At 38.0% G+C, this 24326-nt stretch overlaps 1 protein-coding gene across 2 annotated transcripts in view; it reads left to right on the plus strand.

Moving 5' to 3' along the window:
* Positions 1–24326, plus strand: part of LOC140227343 (uncharacterized) — a 32826-nt gene that overhangs the window by 2396 nt on the left and 6104 nt on the right. For both annotated transcript variants that reach the window (XM_072307757.1, XM_072307758.1), the window contains exon 4: positions 879–1003. In XM_072307757.1, the coding sequence (XP_072163858.1) occupies positions 879–1003 (125 nt within the window). The remainder of the gene's footprint in view (positions 1–878; positions 1004–24326) is intronic.

The raw sequence follows: 24326 nt of genomic DNA on the forward strand, positions 1-24326 counted from the left end.
TGCATTCACTCAATCCACATATATTTGGGTATCATTCCCATTTAAAAATTCTTCAGTTTAGAATATAAAATCCTACAGCTTGAGCCCTTCCACAAATTAGTGAAGTATGCTATTTGTTTATTTGCTTGTTTGTCTGCTTATAGGGCATAAAATTTACCAGAAGCAGCTCCTTGTTTGAGTCGTAGAGGATCCTGTTAGTGTTGTGATTGCTTGTGTAGCAGTACTCCTTCCCTGCCAGAGTAACAGAGGATCAGAACTTAAATGGAGGATTTTGATAGTGTTGAAGTGTTCAGCGGCCTTAGCAAACCCAGCTGGACATCACTCAGTGAGGGGGGGGGGGGGGGGGGGGGGGGGGGGTAAGTTTCAGGGAATTGGTCAACAAGGGCACAGCATCATATTTATCTCCAAACTTCCTGTGATTCTGACTCTCTGTTGACCCGTACTGGCCATTGACCAATTGGTACATTGCTGGCTAGCTTTCTTCACTAGTTGGTATAGATGCGAGTCCAAAAACTGACTAGATATCTGATCAGTGATTGGATAATCTTAACCCTAGTTTGCACCATAACTGCTGTCATGTGGGACTGTGGTGTTATCATAATGAATATGTTATTGTACTTGTGCTATGTCTAATTTGGGGACAATTACCGGTAACTGAATGTCGATGAAACACCCTGGCAGAGATTTTCTCTTTTTTTTTTTTTGCAATGAAATGTACATCATATTTCGTTTCCAGTATCAGCATATTGATGCTACGTTACTGAAGAATTTACATTGAATAAAAGATTTATTTTCATGACATTTCGTGATTATTGATAAAGAACTACATAAGAGTATTGCTAAAGCAAATCGGTCCTTTCATTTATATGTGCCTTCAGGTCATGTTACCAAGGCAACTCGTTTCCTAGCAAAGCTGATAAGCCCCGCCCTCATCACCATGATAGTGATCAGAGCGATCAGTATGCAGCAGTGTGTTTACTGGATGTACTCCATACTGAAAGAGGTGAGTCTGAAGCTCATTCTACATACTCTGTAGCTGTAGAAATAACCACTCTCTCCCTATCCATCTCTCTTTTCCCTCATTCTCTGTATACTGTAAAACGAGGAATGTTCACGTGCATTTTAATTTCGCGAATTTCGCGAGCGCAAAGATTCGCGAAATTAGAATGCATGCGAAAGTTCTTGTCTACACTATATGCATTGAATGCCAGTGGCAGTTCGCGAAAATTTTATGCCGCAAAAAAGGCCGTCGGCTCCAATTCGCGAAAAATTCATGCCGCGAATATATCATGTTTTACAGTAAATATATTATGTGTTGATGTAACAGGTATGAATGTATGTATGTATGTAAGTATTATGTATATATGTATTTTGCATGTATGTATGTATGTATGGTGTATAATGTGTGTGTGTATGTTTGTATATGTATGTATTCACATTCCCTCTTCAGTGTGGTGATAGAGGATTAATCATGATTAAGGTGTTGCAGGGAAATTTGTGATGAAACTGTTGGATGATGGTGATGCACTATGCTGTTGGTAGTGGTTGCGATGAATGAATGAATGAATGAATTTAATGCATTTAATGATGATATCGATGAGGAATTTAGAAATGATGGAAGTGAAGGTCATTATCATAGGTAAGAGGCATTAATAAGATAACAAAGGGAAAGGAGGGGGGGGGGCTTTTTTCCCCTGCCGATGCAATCAACAAGATTTTGTTTCAGTCAACTATTGTTATTGGGGATGAAAAGGGTCTGATCATGGAGTCTAGACTGATGATTGAACTATTGGTTTTTTTCTGGCTCGGTTGTTTGAGATAATGTTTGTTGAAGTTGATGTCAAGAAGGTCACGGACTCCGCGTGATCTGTGATGAATACGGCAAACCCTTGATATTTACCTTTCCACTTCAGTCTGGGCACGCTGAATTTTAACTGCAGGAAAGTGAACGAGGGAGAACACTAAGCTATATTCTCTACCAAGGAGATTTCATCAGGTCAGCCAGAGTTTAGGTGTAGGGGTTTCATCACCAAACTTATTAGAGAGAATAGACAGAAATGTGATTATTGTTCTTACAGTGGCTCCGGACGAGACTTAAGTCATGTCAAATATCACCCTGTTAGATTTCTATTTCAAGAGTGTGAATTATGTGAAATCTGCCTGAAATGTTTAGCACAGCAGTCAGAGGCTACGTCAAGAAATGACGCATCACATTTGCCTCATACCATATTATCAGACACATGTGTATTCTCTCAAATATTTAGATAGAAGGACACACCCTGCTTCATCTTGGTTACATCATCCAGATGCTGATTGCTTTACATCGAAATCATCATTGTTCTATGACGAATCTGCAATACACAAAATAAATATAATATAATATATAATATAAATATTCATATTTTAGCTTGTATAGCAATAGCATCACTCTTTGTTCTTCAAAATGAATAGACAAATTACAACACAAATGATTGATATCTCTTGTAATTTCATATGTGGCTAAGTCTAACTTTTCTTGAAAGGTAGTCATCACTTGATTCTAAACCTTAAGGAGGGTGCATGAAGTTAACAGGAAAATAATTCAGTTAAATACATCCTATATTGGTATCAAATGTCGCCTTCGGTTAAAAAGTGTTGGTAAATTTTAGCATTACAAAGAACCCAATCACCTTTGACACTTTTTGGTAATGTAGACATTTGGATGCAATTATCAAAATAGCATATTTCTCAAATAGTGAAGCAAACTCCAGTGCATCCATCAATATGTAGACTTGTAATATTGTTAACAAACCCTTCCAAATTTGGGCCACAATCATTTATGGCAACAACAACCACAAAACATAATGATGATGATTATAAAATGAAATGAATGGTAGGGTTAAGATGGCATGTTTTTTATAAAATCTTACAAGTTTGTGCTTTCCTTTCACTTGGTTTTAAAGACCTAATAAAATGCTTGCAAAATTTTTTAATATGCAAAAGAAATGTAAAATATATGTCATGATTATCAATGTAAATATGTTGTCAGTGTCGTTCCGGTTTTCATCGCTTCTAGAAACTCCCCCAAATATCACATTTTTGGAGGACCCCGTTGCAGCTTTTGCGAAAAAGATAGTCACGTGACCAACACCCCTGAACCGATTGATGACGTATAAGCACGGAGTTGTGCTCAGTTAGCAGACGCCGCTCAGCACAAGCACTCAGATTACTAGCTTGGTACACGCGCGTACACGATAGCTAGCCCGGCCAGGCCCAGGCCCCGCGGGATGTGCGCTCCCGGTCGACACACTGACTGTCGACATGTACGCATTACCACGTACATTATCACTAAGTTAGCTTGCACAGATACCTGGTACCTCGAGCATAATGTCTTCCCCTATATGGGTAAACTTCGACATTGATGATGATGATGAAGACTGCAGCTCTGACGACAGCGGAGAGGAAGAGGAGGCACATGAAGTTGAAGGGGAAGATGGGGAGGGAGAGGCAGCCGATGAACCAGAACGTTATCGTGGGGCTGCACCTTATACCGATATGAACCAGCTGCATCTCCCCCGCTGCCAGTGCAAGAGCGTATGAACATGGCACCAAGCCCGAGAATAGACCTCACGGAAACGATCGCCTGGGAAATACAGAGTGGTATGTCTGGTATGCCCCCATGTAGTTTAACGTTAGAAAGGATACACTGTATTCTACATGACTGACATTGTAAGTTGTAACTGTCTAGTAAGTAGATTAGAAGAACAGGCCCAGCTCGCTCACAAAGTGAGCGGCTACTCCGGCCGCGGCAGCAAGCAAGCGGGAGCGTCCCGGCCGTGGCCTGGCCCGTCGGCCGGCGCTTACAAGTTAAACTACCAGTAGTAGTCTAGTAGTAGATCTAGTAGCAGTCTACTAGTAGTTATAATAGTCTACTAGTAGTAGTCTACTAGTACTACTACTAGTAGTGTACTAGTACTACTACTAGTAGTGTACTATTACCACTACGGCACTAGGTCTAGTAGACTAGTAATTAGCAGAATTTTTGGTAGTAATACGTAGTACAGAGGCTTAACGATTAACGGTTAGGGGGATATGTTGTTACCAGGGTGGGTCGTGGCTAAAAAAAAAAATTAAAAAAAAAAGCCTAACACGTTAACCAGTTTCCCATAGTCGGTTTCTGCAATATGATCAGTAATTTAATCTAAGAAAAACGATACCAAGAATGATCGTCAATTTCGGTCGAGTAGTTTTTGTTTTATGCTAAAAATCATACTGTGGAAGGAAGCCCAAACGCCGTGACCGATGAATGCCACGGTGGGGCTGGATTCACGAGTAGGTCTAGGCCGGCAAGTCGCCGTAGTATTAGTACAGACACGCAGTGGTGGTGGGGCTATCGTGAAATAGGCCCCACCGCAGTCACGCGTGCACCGTACCCGTGCGTTTTATAGCAAACAAGGGTAGGTCCTCCTAGGGTTTAGGGTTAGGTAGGGTTGTATTTATGGTTAAATTGGCCGTTAAATTAGTCGAGCCGAGGGCCATATTATGAAGTCATTTTCGCCGCATTCACGAGTATTCACTGTGGAAGGCAGCCCCACCGCCGTGCTTACCTACCGAGATGAACGCCACACGGTGGGGCTGAAACAGGCGAGTCGCCGTATTACTATTAGTACAGGCACGCAGTGGTGGGGCCTATTTCACGAGTTTGCCGAAAATAATGGATATCCAAGCGTACCACAGTTGTAATCTGTATTATTGGCAGTATTAAATCCGATACAGTTCATTAAATATTCTTTTGTCTAAAGGCTTAGCCAATGACAATAGTGCAGCGCAGCACCTGCTATGCGCTCGCTAGCTCGCTCCCCCGCCAGCGCTAGCCAGTGCAGCCGCCGCCGGCCGCGCGCCGGCTGTCGCGCGCTGCGCTGCGCTAGCATAGCCTTGCCAGCCGTGCTCGCTGGCTACGGCTAGACTGGTCGTGAACGACTCCGTTCTTAGACGTCATCACAATTTAGAAGTGATAGTGCGCCGCATGCGGTGAAAGTATAGCAAGTTTTCCAAAACCGAGGAAATTGCATCCATTATGTTAACAAATATAGAACAAAATTCAGAACAGTAAAAAAACCCGCACAACCATAGAATTACTTAGAATTTAACATTTAATATTATTACATCATTGAGAAAAAAATGCCTAAACCATTTTATTAGGTCTTTAACAAAATTGTGGGATTACGTTCTTGTAACTGTCACTATGTCAGGTTGTTTGTTTTATTGTATTTTTTGTTGAGCATGATGACTCATCATTTTTGTACTCACTTGATAGATATTTATCGCATCTTTATGCATGTTTTAATTAAGAAAGAAATTTCTTTACCCAAGCGTCGTCATCAATGCTGAGTGATTGGCTAGACAATTCCTCATAAACTGATGCCGAGAGAACTATCCTATAAGTCCAGTCCTGTAAACAGATGTAGACTGCTGCCCTCATGTGACCAACTGATGTCAGTAATCTTTTTGACCTGCATTCTGATATTCATTCTTATTTCTGTGAGGAAGTGTTTGTCGCATGGTCTGTGGTACTTCAGTAGCCTCATCCAAAATCCCCTAGATCTTTTTTTATCCACATAATCTTAGCATTCCATCTTTTCAATTTTTCCCTGTTTTGAAAGTATTCTCACTTTTATCTCTTCAGTCTAATCACTTAATTCTTTTTCCCTCATTTTTCCAGGAATTTGTCTGTGTATGACCACTTAATATTCCTTTTAATACAACAACAAACAAGCCACTTTTCTTTTAAAGGGATTGTATAGTTTTGGTTGAGATCTAATTTCAGGTTTCTAACATTTTTTTGGTGAGATAATGAGAAACCTCTTATGAAATATGAAAGAGCATGTAATTCCACGAGGAATTCAACGTTTATTTGATGAAAATTGGTTTTAAAATGGCAGAGATATCCAAAACAGAGCGATTCTAGTAAGTGTGGGACCCACACTTTATTACAATTGCTGTGTTTTACTTTGTTTTTGGATGCTTCAGTCATTCCAAACCCGATTTTCATCAAATAAACTTTGAATTCCACTTTAAATGGTATGCTCTGTACTATATCATAAGTGTTTTCTTGGTATCTCGCAAAAAGTTAAAAGCCTAATTCTCATCTCCACCAACACTGTACTATCCCTTTAACTCTCAATTGTTCTTTAGCTTTTCCTCTCTTTAGATATATATTCTCCATCTCCTGTCATTGATAACCTTCCCAGTTTTCTCTCTTCTGTTTTTGTTCCCTCCCCTCCATTGTTGTTGGGTGGGTGGGTTTTTTTTTTTTTTTTTGTCTCTTTCCAGCTTGTGGAAACTTTGAATCCCATCTCATATTCTTCTCTTCCACACATGTCTTGTAATGATGGTGAAAGAAAAAATATTGACAAGAATCCTCCACATTTCAAGAGTAATGTGACAAGAGATTCATCTCATCTATTATGGATAAATGATTCCTATTGACCGCATGGTGTATCCTCCAATATTCTGTGGTCATTTTGTACTCCCTCTTTCCCCCTCTTATCTGATTTTTGTACTTTTCATTTTATTAAAGTCACTTTGAAAAGGGGGTGGATCTTTGGGCTTAACCCTTTCTGGGCCAGGGACTTTGGACAGTGTGTACAATGCCATGAGGTTTTTCTGTCCCAATTGGCACTCACAGCACGCAAACGGTTGGTGTATTAAAGACGCAAAATATGTGATGTGCTTAACATTATAGGCTTAACAACATAGGACCAAAGTGGTCATTTTCAGTGACATTTATGAATTAGGAAATTAGATTTTCACCAAATCCTCAAAATGTGACAATTTGATAGTCCGTAAGACATCTGCATCCTTGCCAATACCTGTGCATTGAGAATAATTTGACCTTTCACAATTTCTTTGTTGGATTTTAATTTTTTTTTTTTTTTTTGAAATGTGCCTAGCAGACAAAACTTTGCATAGAAACGCCGCAAAGATGTGGCAGTTATGGTCTGGCACCTCATTACTATCATAAAAAGGCATCCATCTTGATGTGAGCTCCCCTGTCCACTTTCAGAAGACTAAAGTACACGGCTATTAATTTGGAGTGCTTTGTTAACCCATGATCGCACGGTGGTTTATTAGCCCCATCCATAGTGAAAGCCGTTGAGCCTGTCAGCGTCGGTTTCTGTTCCCCAATCTCGCTTTCAGTCCGGCGCCCTTTCCCGCCGTCACGCGAATTCCATATTTGTCGCCATTAATTGCGGCCGGCCACTCGTAACGATATGAGCGGCTATCTCATTAATCCACAATGACAGCGGCGTGACAGGTTTAGTGATGGTGGTTGGGTTTTTTTTTTTTTTCTTCAAGCTTCCCTAATTTACAATTTCAAAGGCAGAGTATGTGTCTTCAGAAAAGGTGAGACACATATTACCCAAGGGCTAACATTCTGAAGTAACAATCATCACCCAGTGAGGGATCTTAACCCGTTGAGGACAAGTCCCGAGTATACTTGGGTAGGTGTCTATTGGAAATGTGTGTTGTAGCAAAATCAGTCCGTCCTGAATGGGTTAAACACACCCGTACACAGACACAGACACACACACTCCTTAATTTACACACTGCTGTAGAACAACTCCTAATTCTCCACTTAATCCTCAGCAGTAAAAACAAGATAAATGAATATAAATAGATTAATAAATCAAACCATTTCAAATAAATAAAACAGTATGCTTAAAGACTTAAATGTAAGTAGTTTTCTACCTAAGTCTTAAAGCAGTAAAGATCCAGAGTCAGGAACCTACAAAAAACGTATGTGTTACAAATTCACAATCAACAGGCATACACACACACTTTTTTTTTTTTTCATTAGGGCCCATAACTGTGGAGCTATCCGCTGCTTGGGTGTAATGCTACCTAAGCATCAGCCCCCAATCCTTGATATTTTAGTAGAGGTTGTAGACCCGCTGAGTGTGAACCCTGCCTCATTCATTTGGATCGCAAACCTGCGTAATCCCCTTTAAGTATTGACACAGTTTTAAGATATTGAATGTGGCTTAATGTTTTATGGCATGCTGCCTGGAGTGAGGAGCTTAAAGGGAAATTCCATCCTGATATCATTTTGCTTTGTGAGAAAACAAAACAAAAAAAATACAGAGAAGCAGAGCAGTGAAAATTTTGGGAAGAGAATCAGACACACATAAAAATGTATGAACTGTGAAAGGGTATGAACTGTAAAAGTTTCAAGAGTAAGACAAATTAGCAACTCTGTGCAATCTAAGAGTTACATGTAAGCAGTTTTCCATTTGGTTTGTATACTAAAATTCACTGATTTTCATTTTTCTTGTGAGAAAAATTTTCTTCAGACCTGTACGGTACGTGGTACATGATAAGAGTAATATGTGTTTGCGTGTGGATAAATCCTGTTGGTACCCAAATATTTCAGAAAAATTAAAATGTTCCTATTGTGCTGCTTTGTTTAGACATTTGAATGGCACATACACATACATATTGTACACACATACATCTACACACTCACAGACACACCCCCCCCCCCCCAGAGAATTAGACCAGAAATTTGAGTTATATTTAATTCTTATACATACTGGTGAATTCTTTAGGTGAATCAATCGTGCTAATTGGGTTCTTGATGGTTAGGAGTGTAACGTTCAAAAGAAAGAAAAAGTTGAAGATTAAAGTTATCTCTTACATTTTTGTATGTCATAGGGTTGAACACACCTGCGTGCACACACAAATGCACACACATAAACACATACATACAAAAGAAAGCTTTGCAGCTCATGAGTGCATTTTGGTATCTGGTTTTCAAAATTGGAAGGTAAAAATGATGTACCGTAGCTTTGAGACAGCTAATGCAAATGATAAACTACCACCGAGACCAGAGCATTTATGTTTAATGGAAGCAACCTGCTTGGTGTTGACGTGTGCTCCATCAACATTGATACATGGAGGAGTTTGCAGGTTTGGTGTTCCTAATGTTATCCACACTCTGAACCTTTTTATTTTGCATGTGTGTGTGTGTGTGTGTGTGTGTGTGCAAGTTTTTTATAGACATTCTGCGTCAGAGGATGCGTAGGAACATAATGTCCCTCTACATGTCATATGTAGAATCTCAGAGAAAGTTATGCCCTCAAAAAAAAAAAAAAAAATTGATCCATCTTGTCCAAGTTTTTTTTCTTTTTTTTCAAAGGTAAGTGCAATGCATCACCACATGATCCTGATAAAGTTACTAAATCCAGCTTTCATTTTTATTGGGGTATTTCTAACATGCTTCAGACTTCATATTGCCAGTGACATATATTGATTTTATATCTGGAAACCCATGATAAAAATTTTAAGAATGTCGCCAGAGGCCATTATTCTCTTCAAATTTCTTTAAAGTTTTGATACAAGCGTGCATGGGCATTTAAAAACAAAAAGTTAACTTAAAATAAAACTATATAGAACACGCTTCATTCAAAAAGAAAAAAAAGACCATCAATTTAAAAGACTCTTTAAAAACTAGTCAGGAAGTAGTTAAGACATCAAATGCTTAATTTTCAAATAAAAAAATCAAATCAGGGATTTGCAACCCAGTCACCAATTTAATTTTTTTTTTTCTGGTTTTAATTTCTTCATTTTATCAGGGTAACAATTTAAGTAAAATGTATTTAATGCATCCTTGAGAATCTACATCACAGAGATATGACTATGAAAAGGTTTCCAAGATTGTACAGACTGCCATAAAAGAAGATTTACAGGTACTCTACCTATCATCACCCGCCTGAAACCATAATTTCTTTGTCCTTTTCTAAACTGTCATTTAACAGTCCCACGATACCACCACCTCAATTCAGAGCAGTTTCCTCTATCATGTTCCTCTCCCTTTAAGCTCAGTGCGAACATGACTCTTGCTGAGACCACACTTTTGCTGTCATCGTTGACAAGCTGTAATTCAGAAAGCCATCATGATGTGTATGAAGTATGAGCTTAATTTTGTGATGGCAGATTGTTTAAGGGGGAGATGGGATATTACAGGTGATGAAAAAATACAAAATAGGCTAGATTTTGACATCATATATTTATGCCATAAGCAGCCAAAGAAGTTTTGTTAATTGATGATTAGAGGGAAAAATTAGAAATTAGTGAGTGAAGCAGTGGTGAGCTGTAGAAAATTGTTAAGTCAGGTTACCCGTAACAAATTACAACTTTTGTAGCTACCTTTTGCTAATTTGGGCATTCAAAAAAACAAAAACAAAAACAGAAAAAGCATATTATTTACAAAACAAACATACATAAAATGTAACCAATGCATGCATTGTTTTTGATTGCCATGACTGCATTAATTGCCAGCGACCCATGTGCCCACACCTCCCTCAGACATGTATCTGTTCAAGTGACGGTGACAAAACTAACATAATGTCCTAATCATCTACACATCCATCAGTCTGAGTCAGGAACTCAAGCCAACCTGTATTAGAAAGAGAAGTGCACTTCAAGTTGAAGCGCCTCTCGTAGATTAAAATGAAACTGATCGCTGGAAATGCGGATCTTCCCGTAAGAGAAACAGATGAGTCGACGGCTCCTGAGTCTGTTCTCCATCTCTCTCCCTCAGTTGTCCTTTCAAGTGTTATCAGGCTTAGGATAGTATGAAACAGTGGAGTATCTGCCTCATGTTGTCTTGTCAAGCTACGGAAAATCTACCAGAAATCCTGGAAAATCAGCACTATTAATTTGTAGACATTGAACTTCTTGCGATTGCCAGCAAGTATCAAGTTATTTTGCTCCGAGGCAATGAAAGGAAAGTATCTTTATCTACTTGAGCAGTATCTGCAAATGATAAGGGAGTGCGAATATCTGTAAATATTTAGACAGAATCCTCAAATTGGCAATACAGATCCGAGATTACATTTCAGCTCCATTTCAACAGGAGATTACATGAGATACGTTAGGCTGGTGATATTGTCAAGCTGGTTGGTGAGAAGAAGTGTACTTTGAATAAGTGTGCGCCTTTCAACCCCATCACATAAAATCATATACAGTTGAACCTCTATTATCCGGCCTCCCTTTATCCGGATCTCTCTATTATACGGACGCAATCTCGCCGTGATTTTTTTTTTTTTTTTTTTTTTATAATTACGGGAGGAAAGGGGGATTCCCAACTCCTTGAGAACTCCTACACAAACACACATGAATTACATATTACTTCCAACATGATCAACATACATTACATCAAATTTCCTTCCATATCATGCTTACCCTCAGACATTTTAACATCCCCGAACATCCCCAAATGTAACAATGAAAAGGTTGCAGTATACACATTACTACATGTGGTACTACAATGGGCTACATCAGTACATGTGTATGTATATGTACATGTATAAAGCATTGAGTCTCCCGTATCCGGCCAAATCCCTTATCCGGATGAGCCCCGGTCCCGACTTGTCCAGATACGAGAGGTTCAACTGTATTTAGGAATATTTGTTGTTAATGTATGTTTTTGAGAAATCTCAATAGATATGTTAATATCTTAATGTTCTTGCACAATCACTCAAAAAATATATACCAGTGATGTTTAGAGAAGAAAAATACCAAAAGAGTGAAGAGAAAGACCAAAGTTTTGAGAGACAAATTTCAATCCAAATATTTTACATAGCTTCAAAATAAAATAGAAAACAAACAAACAAACAAATAAACAAATTCAAAATCAAACAAAGTCACACTTCTTGCCTTGGGCACAAGATAGATAACCAAATGTATTCTTTGAAGTCCAAAACATTTGTGTGAAAACTGTCCGAGAAGTGTGCTTGGAGGTGATCATTCAGAATTGGCAGCATTTCAAAATGTTTTCAGTTATTAAAGACCCTCAAGATATTACAGGCAAATTCATTATCACTTCCCCCCCCCCCCCCCGAAAAAAAAAGTATAACAACTTGAGAATTATAGCTATGAGATCTGCAAGGAATTAGAGTTGAAGAGCGCCAGCTAGGGTCCATGTTAGGCACAGGCCACTTGGAAATATTTGTTGATTGGGAACGGTGAATTGGTAGATGTTCCATGACATGCAGGAAAATGAAGAAAAATGACACATTTTCCTCCAATAAAATATTTGAAATTTCAGTCATGAAATGCCCATTCAAGAGCATGGAATACACTTGTCTTTTTCTTGTGTTGATGGATATGCATTTTTAAACGATCATTGCACTGTTGTTCTGGCATGCTGTAAGAGCTAGTACATGGAATATATTTTATGGTATTGTAATGTATGGCATCGCATTGTGTTGTGTTTTATCTCAACCCGTTTAGGATGGACTGATTTTGTTATAACATGCATTTCCCATAGACACCTGCCCGAGTATTCTCGGGACTCGTCCTCAACAGGTTAAGACAGGACTTGATGAAGAGAAAAATGAAAGAAATGCCATGTTATATTGCAACACAGAGCTAACTTTTTAATCATAAGATGCTCATTTAAAACATTTGGTATGCTTTTTTTTTCTCTCTCTCTTACTGATTTACATGCACATGATTTAAATACTATAAGACAACCATTGCACGTAATGCTTTATAAGAGTGTGTATTATTTTGTATTGAATCAAAGCTTTTTTAGTCATTCATTTTCCTACCATTTTCTTTGTAAAGCATTGTGGTACAAATTTGTGAAACAGCTCCATGTAAAGAAATACTTTAAAGTGGAGAATTTCTTGTAGTTGAAATTTTGCATATTTCGCACAGCCAGAAACTAATGGGAAAATAAAAGCACGCGAATATTTTTGCTTGCCATATATTCCAGTAATGAATGTCTAATTAGAAACATGCAAAAGTCATCTTACCCAACCAAGCACAAAAAAGAATTACTTGTGCGAGTATATCTACTTTTACAAAACACAAAATTTGTATCATCGATAGTAGTCACTAGTAGTATGTCTGTTATTGCCATGATTATGATTATTGTTGCTATTATTTTAATCATTGTCATTATCACCATTACTTTCATTATGATTATCATTATTTATTAACATTATTATTATCAATTTCTAACTATACTGTTATCACCATAAAAAAATTTATTGTATCATCTGTCTGTGTAGAGCTCTGTGGAATAGATGAAAACTGTGAGTGCTGTTTCATAAATTTGTGGGTCAGAGTTCACCCAGCCTTGCCTCATACCTTCTGAATAATATTTGCCCTCTGCAAACACGCCTCAGTTGACTGACAATTTTGTCCACACGACGTGTACGCTGAGTGGGAATTGAATTCCACCTTTCCAAATAGTTCTGTACGAAGTAGTTTTGGGGGGTTTATTTTTATAATTTAAAGGGGCAAATGTGAGGTCTGAAGCCATTTTGCATTTTTTCGTCGGCTGTGCCCAGCTATCGACAATAAGCCAGTTCGTAATTAGCTCACGTACACCTTGGTACAAATGACCTTTATTTTTTCTCAGTTGGTTAGGCACATCACTCGTTTTCAAAGCAGTATAATGCATAAGCTGCCCAACATAACAATTTATGGAATTCGTGTTCAAACAAAGTATGAACTTGTGTTTAGACCAGGTGACCAGAATAGTCCGTCAGTTGACACTTTAGCAGGCATCTAATTCATTATTTCGTATTGAATGCAATAACAACCTTTTTCTTTTGATATTGCCAAATACCAGGCTTGCTATCAGGTGGATGTGCTAGCAAGCACTATTTAGATAAGGATCACATGAATAATCATCACATTGCAGATGCTTATCTCAGTGAATTAATAAACCATAATGCCTGTTGGTACAAATGACCTTTTTCTGCTCATGCGCAAAGTGGAATTACGAACTGGTCTATATTATTTCAATCAAACCATCTGATTATGCAAATGATAACCTTTTTCTCTTTTTTTTTATTATCCTTTTTCCTGTAGGGGCTATTGCCATTGTAGCACATGGTAGAATTTTGGTGTTGCATACTGTATTTCCAATGAAACTGTTTAAAATTCACTTTACTAGTTAATCACATTACAACATGAAATTCTTGCATGGCTGATGAATCAAAATCACAACATTTTTCTCAACTGGACAGGATTTGCTGTGGGTCTTTTTAGCTCACCTGAGGCTCAAGTGAGCTATTGCGATCGCCCTTCGTCCTGCGTCCGTCGTGCGCCGTGCGTCGTCCGTCGTGCATTAACTTTTTACATTTTCATCTTCTTCTTGAAAACCCCAAGACCAATTTTCATCAAACTTGGCAGGTAGCATCCCTAGGGGGTTAGGAACTCAATTTGTTAAAATGGGCACCATGCCCCACCCAGGGGGCCCCAGGGGGCCCCAAACCCCCCCAAATTAAGGAATCTGTAAAAATCTTCTTCTCTAGAACCAGAAGTGATAGAGCTAAGTTAATACTATGAGTTAGTACATTGATGACTGTAGTTTCAAGTTTGTTCATGGCAGAATCAGGGGTGCCCCCCTTGCGACCCAGGGGAGGGGGGTGGGGAGGGGTCCTAATAGGGCCTAAATTGTACATTTTCATCTTGTTCTTGTGAACCCCATGACCCATTTTCACCAAACTTAGCAGGTAGCATCCCTAGGGGGTTAGGATCTCATTTTGTTAAAATGGGCACCATGCCCCACCCAGGGGGCCCCAGGGGGGCCCAAACCCCCCAAAATGAAGGAATCTTTAAAAATCTTCTCTAGAATCAGAAGTTATAGAGCTAAGATAATACTATGAGTGAGTACATTAATGACCTCATGATGGATTTTCGTCAAACTTGGCAGGTAGCATCCCTAGGGGGTCAGGATCTCAATTTATCAAAGTGGGCACCATGCCCCACCCATTGGGCCCCAGGAGGCCCCAATCCCCCCAAATTAAGGAATCTTAAAAAATTTGGGCCCTTATTGTACAAGGTACAACACATTTTCATCTTCTACTTGAGAATGCCTGGTCAAATTTTAGTAGAGCTGTGAATAATTTAGATTAGTGACTGCGTGAAAGGTGAACTTGCGATACTCAGGTGAGCGCTAGACCCGCGGGTCTCTTGTTTGTTGTTGTTGTTGTTGTTTTTTGTCGTGGGCAGAACTGTGGCCCATTTGCTGTGGTTCCTATTTGCGTGGTACCCAGAACTAGAGCAGACGCCTGTGTTACTGACTTTCAAATTCTTTTTGGCAGTGTTGTTGCGTGGATACGATGAAGAAATCGGAAGTGTGAAATTCAAAAGAAAGGGACTTGTCAGGGAAAGAGAACAGAAAATAGAGACACAAATACAGCTTGAATTCTATGAGATGGGACAATAGCCTTCATCACCTTGCAACGTTCAGAATTTGTGTTGCCACAAAGCTATACAGTCCTTCCATACGGTTAGGACAGTGGTAATACAGGAAAAACATTATACCTTTTGTAAGAGGCACATTGACATAACATAAACACACAGACACACATGCACCCTCACACGGACACCCTCCCCCATTATTTTTGTTTTGTTATATAAGCTGTTATTTTTGCGTATAGATATTTTCGCGAATGAGTAGGTCACAGACATTTTCGTGAGATGCTGTTTTAGCGATTTGACACTGAGGCTGTCATAAGTGCTTTATTTTCCTACATATGGCAACATTTTATGTGTTGTTAAATTTGCGGTCCAACAGTAATTTGCAAAATTCACAGAAATTAAGCCCTCGCAAATATAACAGCTTATACAGTATCTCAATCGAAAATTAAACCCTTGGAAAAATAACAGCTTATACAATATCTCAGTTTCACCCAGTGCTACAATACTTTCCACTTGAATGTTCAAATATTCAAATATCCAAAAGAAATATATATACAAAACATGATATCTCATGTCAAGGAGTATGGTACACGTGAACATTCTGCTTGATTGTTCAAATGCACAAAATGTAGAAATATTCAGATATGATATGCAAAAATAAAATAAACAGAACATGATATCGTCTGTCAAGGCCTACACCAAACATATTTGAATGAAGTATTTTATAAAAACCACAGCTTCCCTCCCCTCCTCTAGTATGCATATAATTCTCTAACAATTTGCTTAGAAAAACACACACACATACACACACGTGCATGTACACTCCATTTGTTTGTCTAAGTTAAGGCTACTTGATGGAATTCTGAGCAGCCCACTGATTGTGATACCCATGGCCCTCAAACAACATACATCCACCAAAGAAAAAAAGAAGGAAAAAAATACCTACAGGGATATTAGTATGTGGGGTACGGTCTCCTCGCCTTCATATTTAAGAACAAACATTAGTTCAGTGGTTTGTTTATCAAAAGTAACACCCACAAATACTAATCTTAAACCTGCGCTTCAACAAACATCACTTGGTGCCACGTATCAAACTGTTGCAAAATGAGAGTGAAACTGGATTTTACCCCGCTAATTTTAGCTGGCACAAAAGCATGGCGTTATGCAAAGAGCCACGCATTGTCATCAGTGTTATTAGGCTAGTACTAGCTGACCATTTGTCTCCATAGAATATACCAGAATAAATGACCTGTAGCAAGCTCCTTTTACTTTTGTCAGCATTTTTCTGGCTGCCATTGGTGTACCGGGTATAAATATGATGACCATTAGTACTTAGCCTCCATACTGGTCATTTTTATTAAATATGCCATTGGAAATGTAGTCAAAATTTCCTCTCTTTCTTTTTTGTTGTTGAAAACATCACATAATTGCATTTGCTGCTATTCTTTATCGTGGTTCTCTCTGGCTTAATTTTCATATCAAGTGATGATTGATGATTTTTGTATGTTAATGTATTTAATGCCATTATGTTTTATTTTTTGTCAAGATACCTCCACCAAAAATTATATCTTTTAAAGCACCATATTAATTCTTATCAAGAATCATCATTCTCCCAGTTTTAACTGTGCAGATATGGTACATCAACAGAAACAGACTCTGCAAAGAGGAAGTGTGGACATTAAAAGAACCAAAAGCCTTTAAAGTTTGAATTTAGTCGTTACACAACACACTTGGGTGTGCATTTCTCTCATTTTGATGACAGTTTTGCTTCGAAGCGCATCTTTTCGTTACCCAAAGCCAGTTCCAAGCCACTTCTTGGTAGAGAAGGGTACAAAGGGTGATGGCTAGGGCGTGGTCGTTGAGATATTGCTCACTCACCCTACCGGTCCCATCCTAAGGACAGGATGAAAAAATAGAAACAACTACAACAACATAAGTTTGCACGGTACCGATCATCCCCGGGTTCGTTGTCTGGGTGTGAGAAATCTCAAGGGGCAACATGCCAGGCGTGAAGCGAAACAAAGCAACGAAACAATACCGAACTAAACAAGAATCAGGGAAAAGAAAACAAAATCCACGATGAGTGCAAAGTCCTCCTCAGTGCCTTTGTGATGGAAAGTCAGTACATTGTTGCCTACTGATGCCCCCCCCCCCAAAAAAAAAGAACACCAAAAGTTAGATACACACCCTCCTCATCCCCACCCAACCCTGAAAAAAGGAGAAACATCAACAAGGTACTCATGACTAACTTGTGAATATTTTTGTAAAAGGATACGTGTTAGTATGGGAGGGACATACAGCCAGCAAATGGGTTGTGAAATGACGGAGGAATTGGTGTTGTGGAGGCAAGTTTTGCGTCACCCTTTTTTTTTAGAATTGTAGTAAAGAGACCGTGACGGCCGCAGTCCCAACAAAGACAAACATATTTAACAATCTTATTGTGTCATTTCCTCATCCAATGGAACCATTTCTGTTTAATTTCCTCCTTGTGTTTACAGACCAACCTTGACAAATTTATGTAACTATCTTTCTTTTTATCTCATTGCCTGATTAGTGGTGCTGTTGTTGTTTTATTTCAAAACTGCGCTACTATACAGAATTCTCTTTTTTTTTCCAGAAAACATATAATCCTGCAGAGTGCATGGACATTTTTATTAATCAGAAAACAAAGATAGCCAGTGCAAAATTCATGTACTAGAAATTGTGACTTCTTTTAAGCTGTCAAGGATGAGTCCTGAGTATACACGGGCAAGCGACTATGGGAAATGCATGTTGTAGCAAAATCAGCCCGTCCTCAATGGGTTAAGATGGTATCTATGCTTTCTTTTTCCAGCGTGCAAAAGATGTTGATATGAGAATGTTTCGTCTTGCGTGTCTATAAACTCATCTACCACCTCTCATTAATCCATTGGTATTTCTGTGGAGTTCTTTTTCTTTTCTGTGTTTATTCAAGTATGTATACCTAGGTATCATTGAAGGCATGCCAGGCACATAGGCCTACTGTGTGAGCCCTCTTTCTATTACACATTTATTTATTTTTTTCTCAGTGTACACAGTCATTAACCTCAACCAGTCCCTGTGGAAACCTACTTTGTAAAACAGAGAGGTAGTTTACTAATGGACTTTTGAAACTACAGCATCATGAATTCATTTCTACTGCCTAGCATCACTGCAAGTAAATGAAATTACATTCACTGGTTGCTACTGATTAAGAATGGTCCAAAACTGTTGTACTTCAAGGTTTATTTTTGACACTCTTTTTTATCCTTCTGGAGTAGGTGGGGGAGGTAATGGCATTTTGAAAGTAGTGAACAGATGGAGTAAAAGGCTAATGCTTGTATCTATGTACTTTGTTCTCATACTAAAGTGCCGGTTTAATAGGAAACCAGTCATTGAAAGTTGACACGCAGTATGATGTTACCAGCTTGGATGGAGGTAGTGTTGCAACGGATATGTGGTTAGAGCAGAGGTGTAAGGTGTGAAAGGTCCTGGATGTAAGACTCAGCTACATCACTTTGGGGTGTCCACAACTGTAAAAGAAATCTACTGTGAAAAGAAAGTGGCATTGCTTGAATGTTTTAACTGAATGCCTCCAAAATATGCTTCCCTGGAGGATTAATGCATTTCACATTAATTTCAAATGACCACTTGGTTCTTGTTGCTTCATTAGTAAGGTTGTTTTAGCAGGTAGTCAAAAATTACTGTAGCTTTGTCATTTTGCATGCTAAATGTTGTCACATAGTCATTTACAATGAAGACTGTGAATCATTCAGATTACTATTTAGTGTCTGTCACTCTACTCTGTTTTTTGTTTGTTTGAAGGTTTTCAAAGTTAGTTTTCACACTCAGATGATTATCAAATTGCAATATCCTAGGAGTTATCATATAAAGCCCCCTCACTATTCCCCTAGTCCATAAACACACACAGACATACACACACACATGCACACACACACACACAGACACACACACACAATCAATCAAACACATGCATATTCCGCCTGATAGTCTGTCTAGAATACTGTGTGATTACCCCTTAACTCAAGAGATGTATGTAGTTTTTCGTGTTATTTCACAAACTTGTTTGCAGAGTTTTCAATTTCAAATTTAGTGACCTTAAGATTGTATCATGCAAACCTGTGTCGGTTACTTATCTTCTTTCCCTCCCTGCCCCCCCCCCCCCCACCACACCACCCCTCCTTTGGCTGGTTATATTGTTGACAAAAGGAGTCTTTGGCCAGTTTGCTAACAAAAGCACCTCATGACTCAGGCTGTTGGGAATTTACGGCCTATTTACCTGCTGTCTGGTAAATACTGACATTAAATTTGCATCCTTGTTGGTCAGCATGCCCCTCCTTTTATCATTGGTCAAGCTTCCCTGCGCTATGTCCATGATGACCAATCACCACTAGCCTTGGTTGCAGCAAAGATTGACAGTTCCTTCATAAATACCGTGCTGGAGTGTCAATTTTGCAGACAAGCCAGAAATGAATTAGTTTGACCTTTGCCCCTTCGCCGCATCACTGGCAACCCTCCGCCTGTCCTTTTCAAGGAAACATTAAAAGTTTGTAACGTGACAGTACCACAGACAAATTGTGAGAGATATATTGTATGTATATGCCATATATTTAGCAGCAGTATATTTGGGTGTTTTTTTTTTTGTTTTTTTTTTTTGGGGGGGGTGGTCACATTTCAGAAGATAACCAATGATTGCAAGTCAGCATTAAGTCAAACTACTGCCTCCTGTATCAAAAGTGACATTTAGTACTTTCTTCACTCTGCAAAATCATGAACTTGTCTTTTTGTAAAGGGGAAAATACAAATTTTGACTCTGGGGTTTGAGAACTTGTGAATAAAACCACAGGCAAAATTGTCTTATACGAGTAATGATTTGCAAATATCATACTTGCAAAATATATATTGTGTTTATAGTAGTCGCCTAGATGTCACTCCATTAACCCAGCCAGATTCAACTCTCGGCTGAAGGGTATCCTTCATCTTGTATATATTTCACTGGAAAACTATGATATAAAACCGATATGTCAAGGATTGCTATGGATACTGCAACCCTCCTCCCTAAAAGATATACATGGGTAGAATCAACTTCGTGCATATTTCCAAATAATGAGAGCCATGTTTCATATTTGCCCCCAGTGTCTTTTTGACGAGTCTAAAAAGGTACAAGCCAATATTTGCCAGGCATTGCAATAGTGGCTTTGAAGAATAGATACTGTGCAGCAGCAAACATTCAGGATGTTGATCTAGGCACAGCATTTGTTTCAGCGCAAACTCTCATTTTCCATCAACTCCCTCTATCTGAGAAGCAGGAAGACTGCTGAAGAAATTGATGAAAATCAAGGCAAACCTGATGACTTCTGTTTGATATTTTTTGATGGATACAGAAAGAGGAAGAAGTTAAAGGCTAACTAGTCATTAGTTTTGAAAGAGACACCTTACAAATTATTTCCAACTTCAGACTCTTGGGCCCGAATTCACGAAGGTGGTACAAATGAAACCATGGTTTAAACCATGGACAAAAACCATGGAATGCCAAGTGTCGCATGGGATATTTCGCTACGAAATCAATAATTTCATCGATGAAATGATTATTTTTTTTAAAGAAATGACAACATTTAACTAAATGAACATTTTATCCACAAAATGATAATTGCGTTAACGAAACAGTCATTTTGTCGACGAAATGACCAATTTTGTAACGAAATATTCCGTGTGACACTTGGCGCTCCATGGTTTTTGTCCGTGGTTTAGACCATGGTTTCATTTGTACCACCTTCGTGAATTCGGGCCTTGGAGTTTCCATTTGAGACTTGTTCTGTGCTACATGGAAGACTGTGAAACTGAGCAGTATTAGTCATTCATCATATTCATACCTGCTACAGAATGTGTTAGTGGTTCAAACACGACTGTGGAGACTCTCCTCAGACTGATATGCTGAAACTTGTGTTGCTAGATTATTAGTTGTTGTTTTTGTTTTTTTAATGCTAGTGTCTCTGATTAGTACTGTCTGCATTACTCACACTTTGGTCAGAGATGATGTTCAATTGATATGAATAGAGTCTGGAAGGAAGACTATAAGTAATGGGCTGTTGTTGGGGGAGGGGATGTTATTTCCACCAATCAGGTGATGAAGATTCACACACAGTCTTTCTTAGCACTCGATGTTGCAAGGAAGATGTGCTTGCCTTTAAGGTACTAACTGTCGTAGCCAAACCAGAGGAAGGGGGGTCATCGGCTGAAAAGAACATATTGACCTCAAAGTGACAAGCCCTACAGGCAGTCCATGATGTATCAGCTTATTCATGATGACGATGCAATTTTCATGTCCATAAATTATTCCTCCTTCATCCTGAGAAGTAGTAAAGATGCCTGTAACATTCAAACATTAAAAGGATATGTAAAAACCAAAAAACTTTAAAAAGAAGAAAGAAAAAAAATGCTCCTATTTGACAAGCCCTTTGGCGTATTCATGAGCTAAATCGTGCAACATTTTATTTTGATATTGAGGTTTAGGCTTGAGCAAACTTTGATGGATGTTGGAATGGTTGCTATGGAGAACTACATCCTGCAGGCTATCATTCAGTTATCTTGTGCATAAGAGGATAAATTTTCTCCAGCTGTTGGTACATTTTGATGTTGAACTGAATGTTGTGATGTGTTTGATGTAGTTAGTTTTTATTTTTAGAGAGAGAATGTCAATGTGTTGTGTTTTAAACTGAGAGATGCGTGCCTTCAGCCAGTCAAAGAAAGTTCCCTGGATAGACAACAAGGAGAAAGGATGGATGGATAAAGAAAAGGGTGGATGGATGACAGGATGAATGAAGAGATAAAAGGAAGGATGGATAAAGAGATGAAGAGAAGGGTGGATGAATGGATGGATGAATGGATAGATTGAATGATTGATAATTTACTGAAAAAAACATGGAAAATAATAGCCTAAAGGCTATATTTAATGCATTACGTCGTAAAACATACTCAGAAAAATTGATAACGTAATATCTATCAACAATTTAGAATATCATGATATATTAGGTACATTGAATTTTTATGTTTGAATGGTATACTTGTATTAAATACATGTCAGGAATTTATGGGTGAATGCATGAATATCTGGATGGAGGGTCTTGTTAGTGACTAGATGGACTGATCTACTGACTAGATGGACTGATCTTGGAGTTCTTATAAAAGAACTCCAAGACTCCCGTGGATAACCCAATCACTTTAAGATCGATTAATAGAAAAAATAATTTGTTTTATAAATACAGGAGTAACCCTACGGATAAAAACAGACAAAAATATGTGACTTATAAAAACACGCTTACTAATTTATTGCGTTTACAAAAGAGAAAATTTTATGTCAACCAGATAATGAAATATAAAAATGATATTAAGAATACTTGGAAAACAATAAAAGAGGTTATGAATACATCTAATGATGTATCTAGTATTTCAGAAGTACGATGGGGTAATACCTCAAGCAATGTACCTGCTGGTATGGCCGAAATTTTTAATGATTTTTTTGCATCGATTGGGAAAAATTTATCACAAAGTATCCCTTCATCTAATAAAGTGTTTTATGATTTTTTAGATATACCTAATCCTAAAACTATATTTTTGGACCCTACGTATAATGAAGAAGTTATTGATATTATTCATAATTTGAAAGAAGGGAAAAGCCCAGGTTGTGATGGAATCGATAATTATTTGTTGAAAAATATAATTCTTCAAATAATAGATCCTTTAGTATATATTATTAATTTATCACTTAGTACTGGGCTTGTACCAAGTCAAATGAAGACTGCCAAAGTTATACCTATATATAAGAAAGGGGAGAAAAATGATGTCAATAATTACAGACCAATATCGTTATTAACCTCAATTTCTAAAATTTTGGAAAGAATAGTATATATCCGAACTGTAAAATTTTTCAATATGAGTAATATATTTATGAATTTTCAATTTGGATTCAGAGAAAATCACAACACCACCCACGCTTTACTTACCTTTGTGGAAAAGATTACACATGCACTTGATACATTTTCACATACAATAGGCATCTTCCTGGACTTTTCAAAGGCTTTTGATACGATTAATCACGGTATACTTCTTTCTAAGTTATCCCATTATGGTATTCGCGGAAAAGCCTTGCAATGGTTTACGAGTTATTTATCTGACAGATTTCAATATGTACATGTCAACAGTTTTGATTCTTCTATGAAGAAAATAGAATGTGGTGTTCCGCAAGGAAGTTTGTTAGGCCCACTGTTATTTATAGTTTACATTAATGATTTTTATAGATCTTCAGATAAACTCTCTTTCATATTATTCGCGGATGATTCCAATCTTTTTTATTCCCACCCTGACCCTAATACTTTGATTAGTACAGTGAATGATGAATTGAAGAATGTCTCACAATGGATATATGCAAATAAATTGTCACTGAATATTGAGAAGACAAAGTATATGTTTTTCAGTAATTCTTTAGATAGATTACCAGGTAATGTTATATTTGACACTACTCCTCTAGAAGAGGTTTCGTCTATTAAATTCCTAGGTGTTTGTGTTGATAATAAGTTATCATGGAAGTGTCACATAAACAATATTTGTAAAGTAATTGCACGTAACGTAGGCATAATGAATAGATTGAAATATTATCTTCCTTCTTCGGCTTTGATTACGCTTTATTCAAGTTTGGTATTGCCGTACTTGAATTACGGAATTCTTGCTTGGGGGAATACATATTCGACATTGTTAGATAAACTATTTCTTCTGCAAAAGATGGCGCTCAGAATCGTTTTTAACCTTCATATCCGAGCACATACTGACAAGCTTTTCCTTGAGCACAAAATTCTGAAAATAAATGAGTTGTATTTGTTACAACTTGGTCAATTTATGTTTAATTACAACTGCAATCATCTACCCAAAATATTTTATTCTTTATTTCACCGTAACAGCCACGTACATAATTATCCCACTAAACAATCTAAAGAATTTCATCTTCCCTTAGTTAGAACTGTACACACTCAAAATACATTTCTTTATACCGGACCCAGATTTTGGAATAGCTTAGATAATGATCTAAAAGAATCTGTGAAGTTAAT

The sequence above is a fragment of the Diadema setosum genome, chromosome 4, assembly GCF_964275005.1.
Source record: "Diadema setosum chromosome 4, eeDiaSeto1, whole genome shotgun sequence".
Taxonomy (NCBI): domain Eukaryota; kingdom Metazoa; phylum Echinodermata; class Echinoidea; order Diadematoida; family Diadematidae; genus Diadema; species Diadema setosum.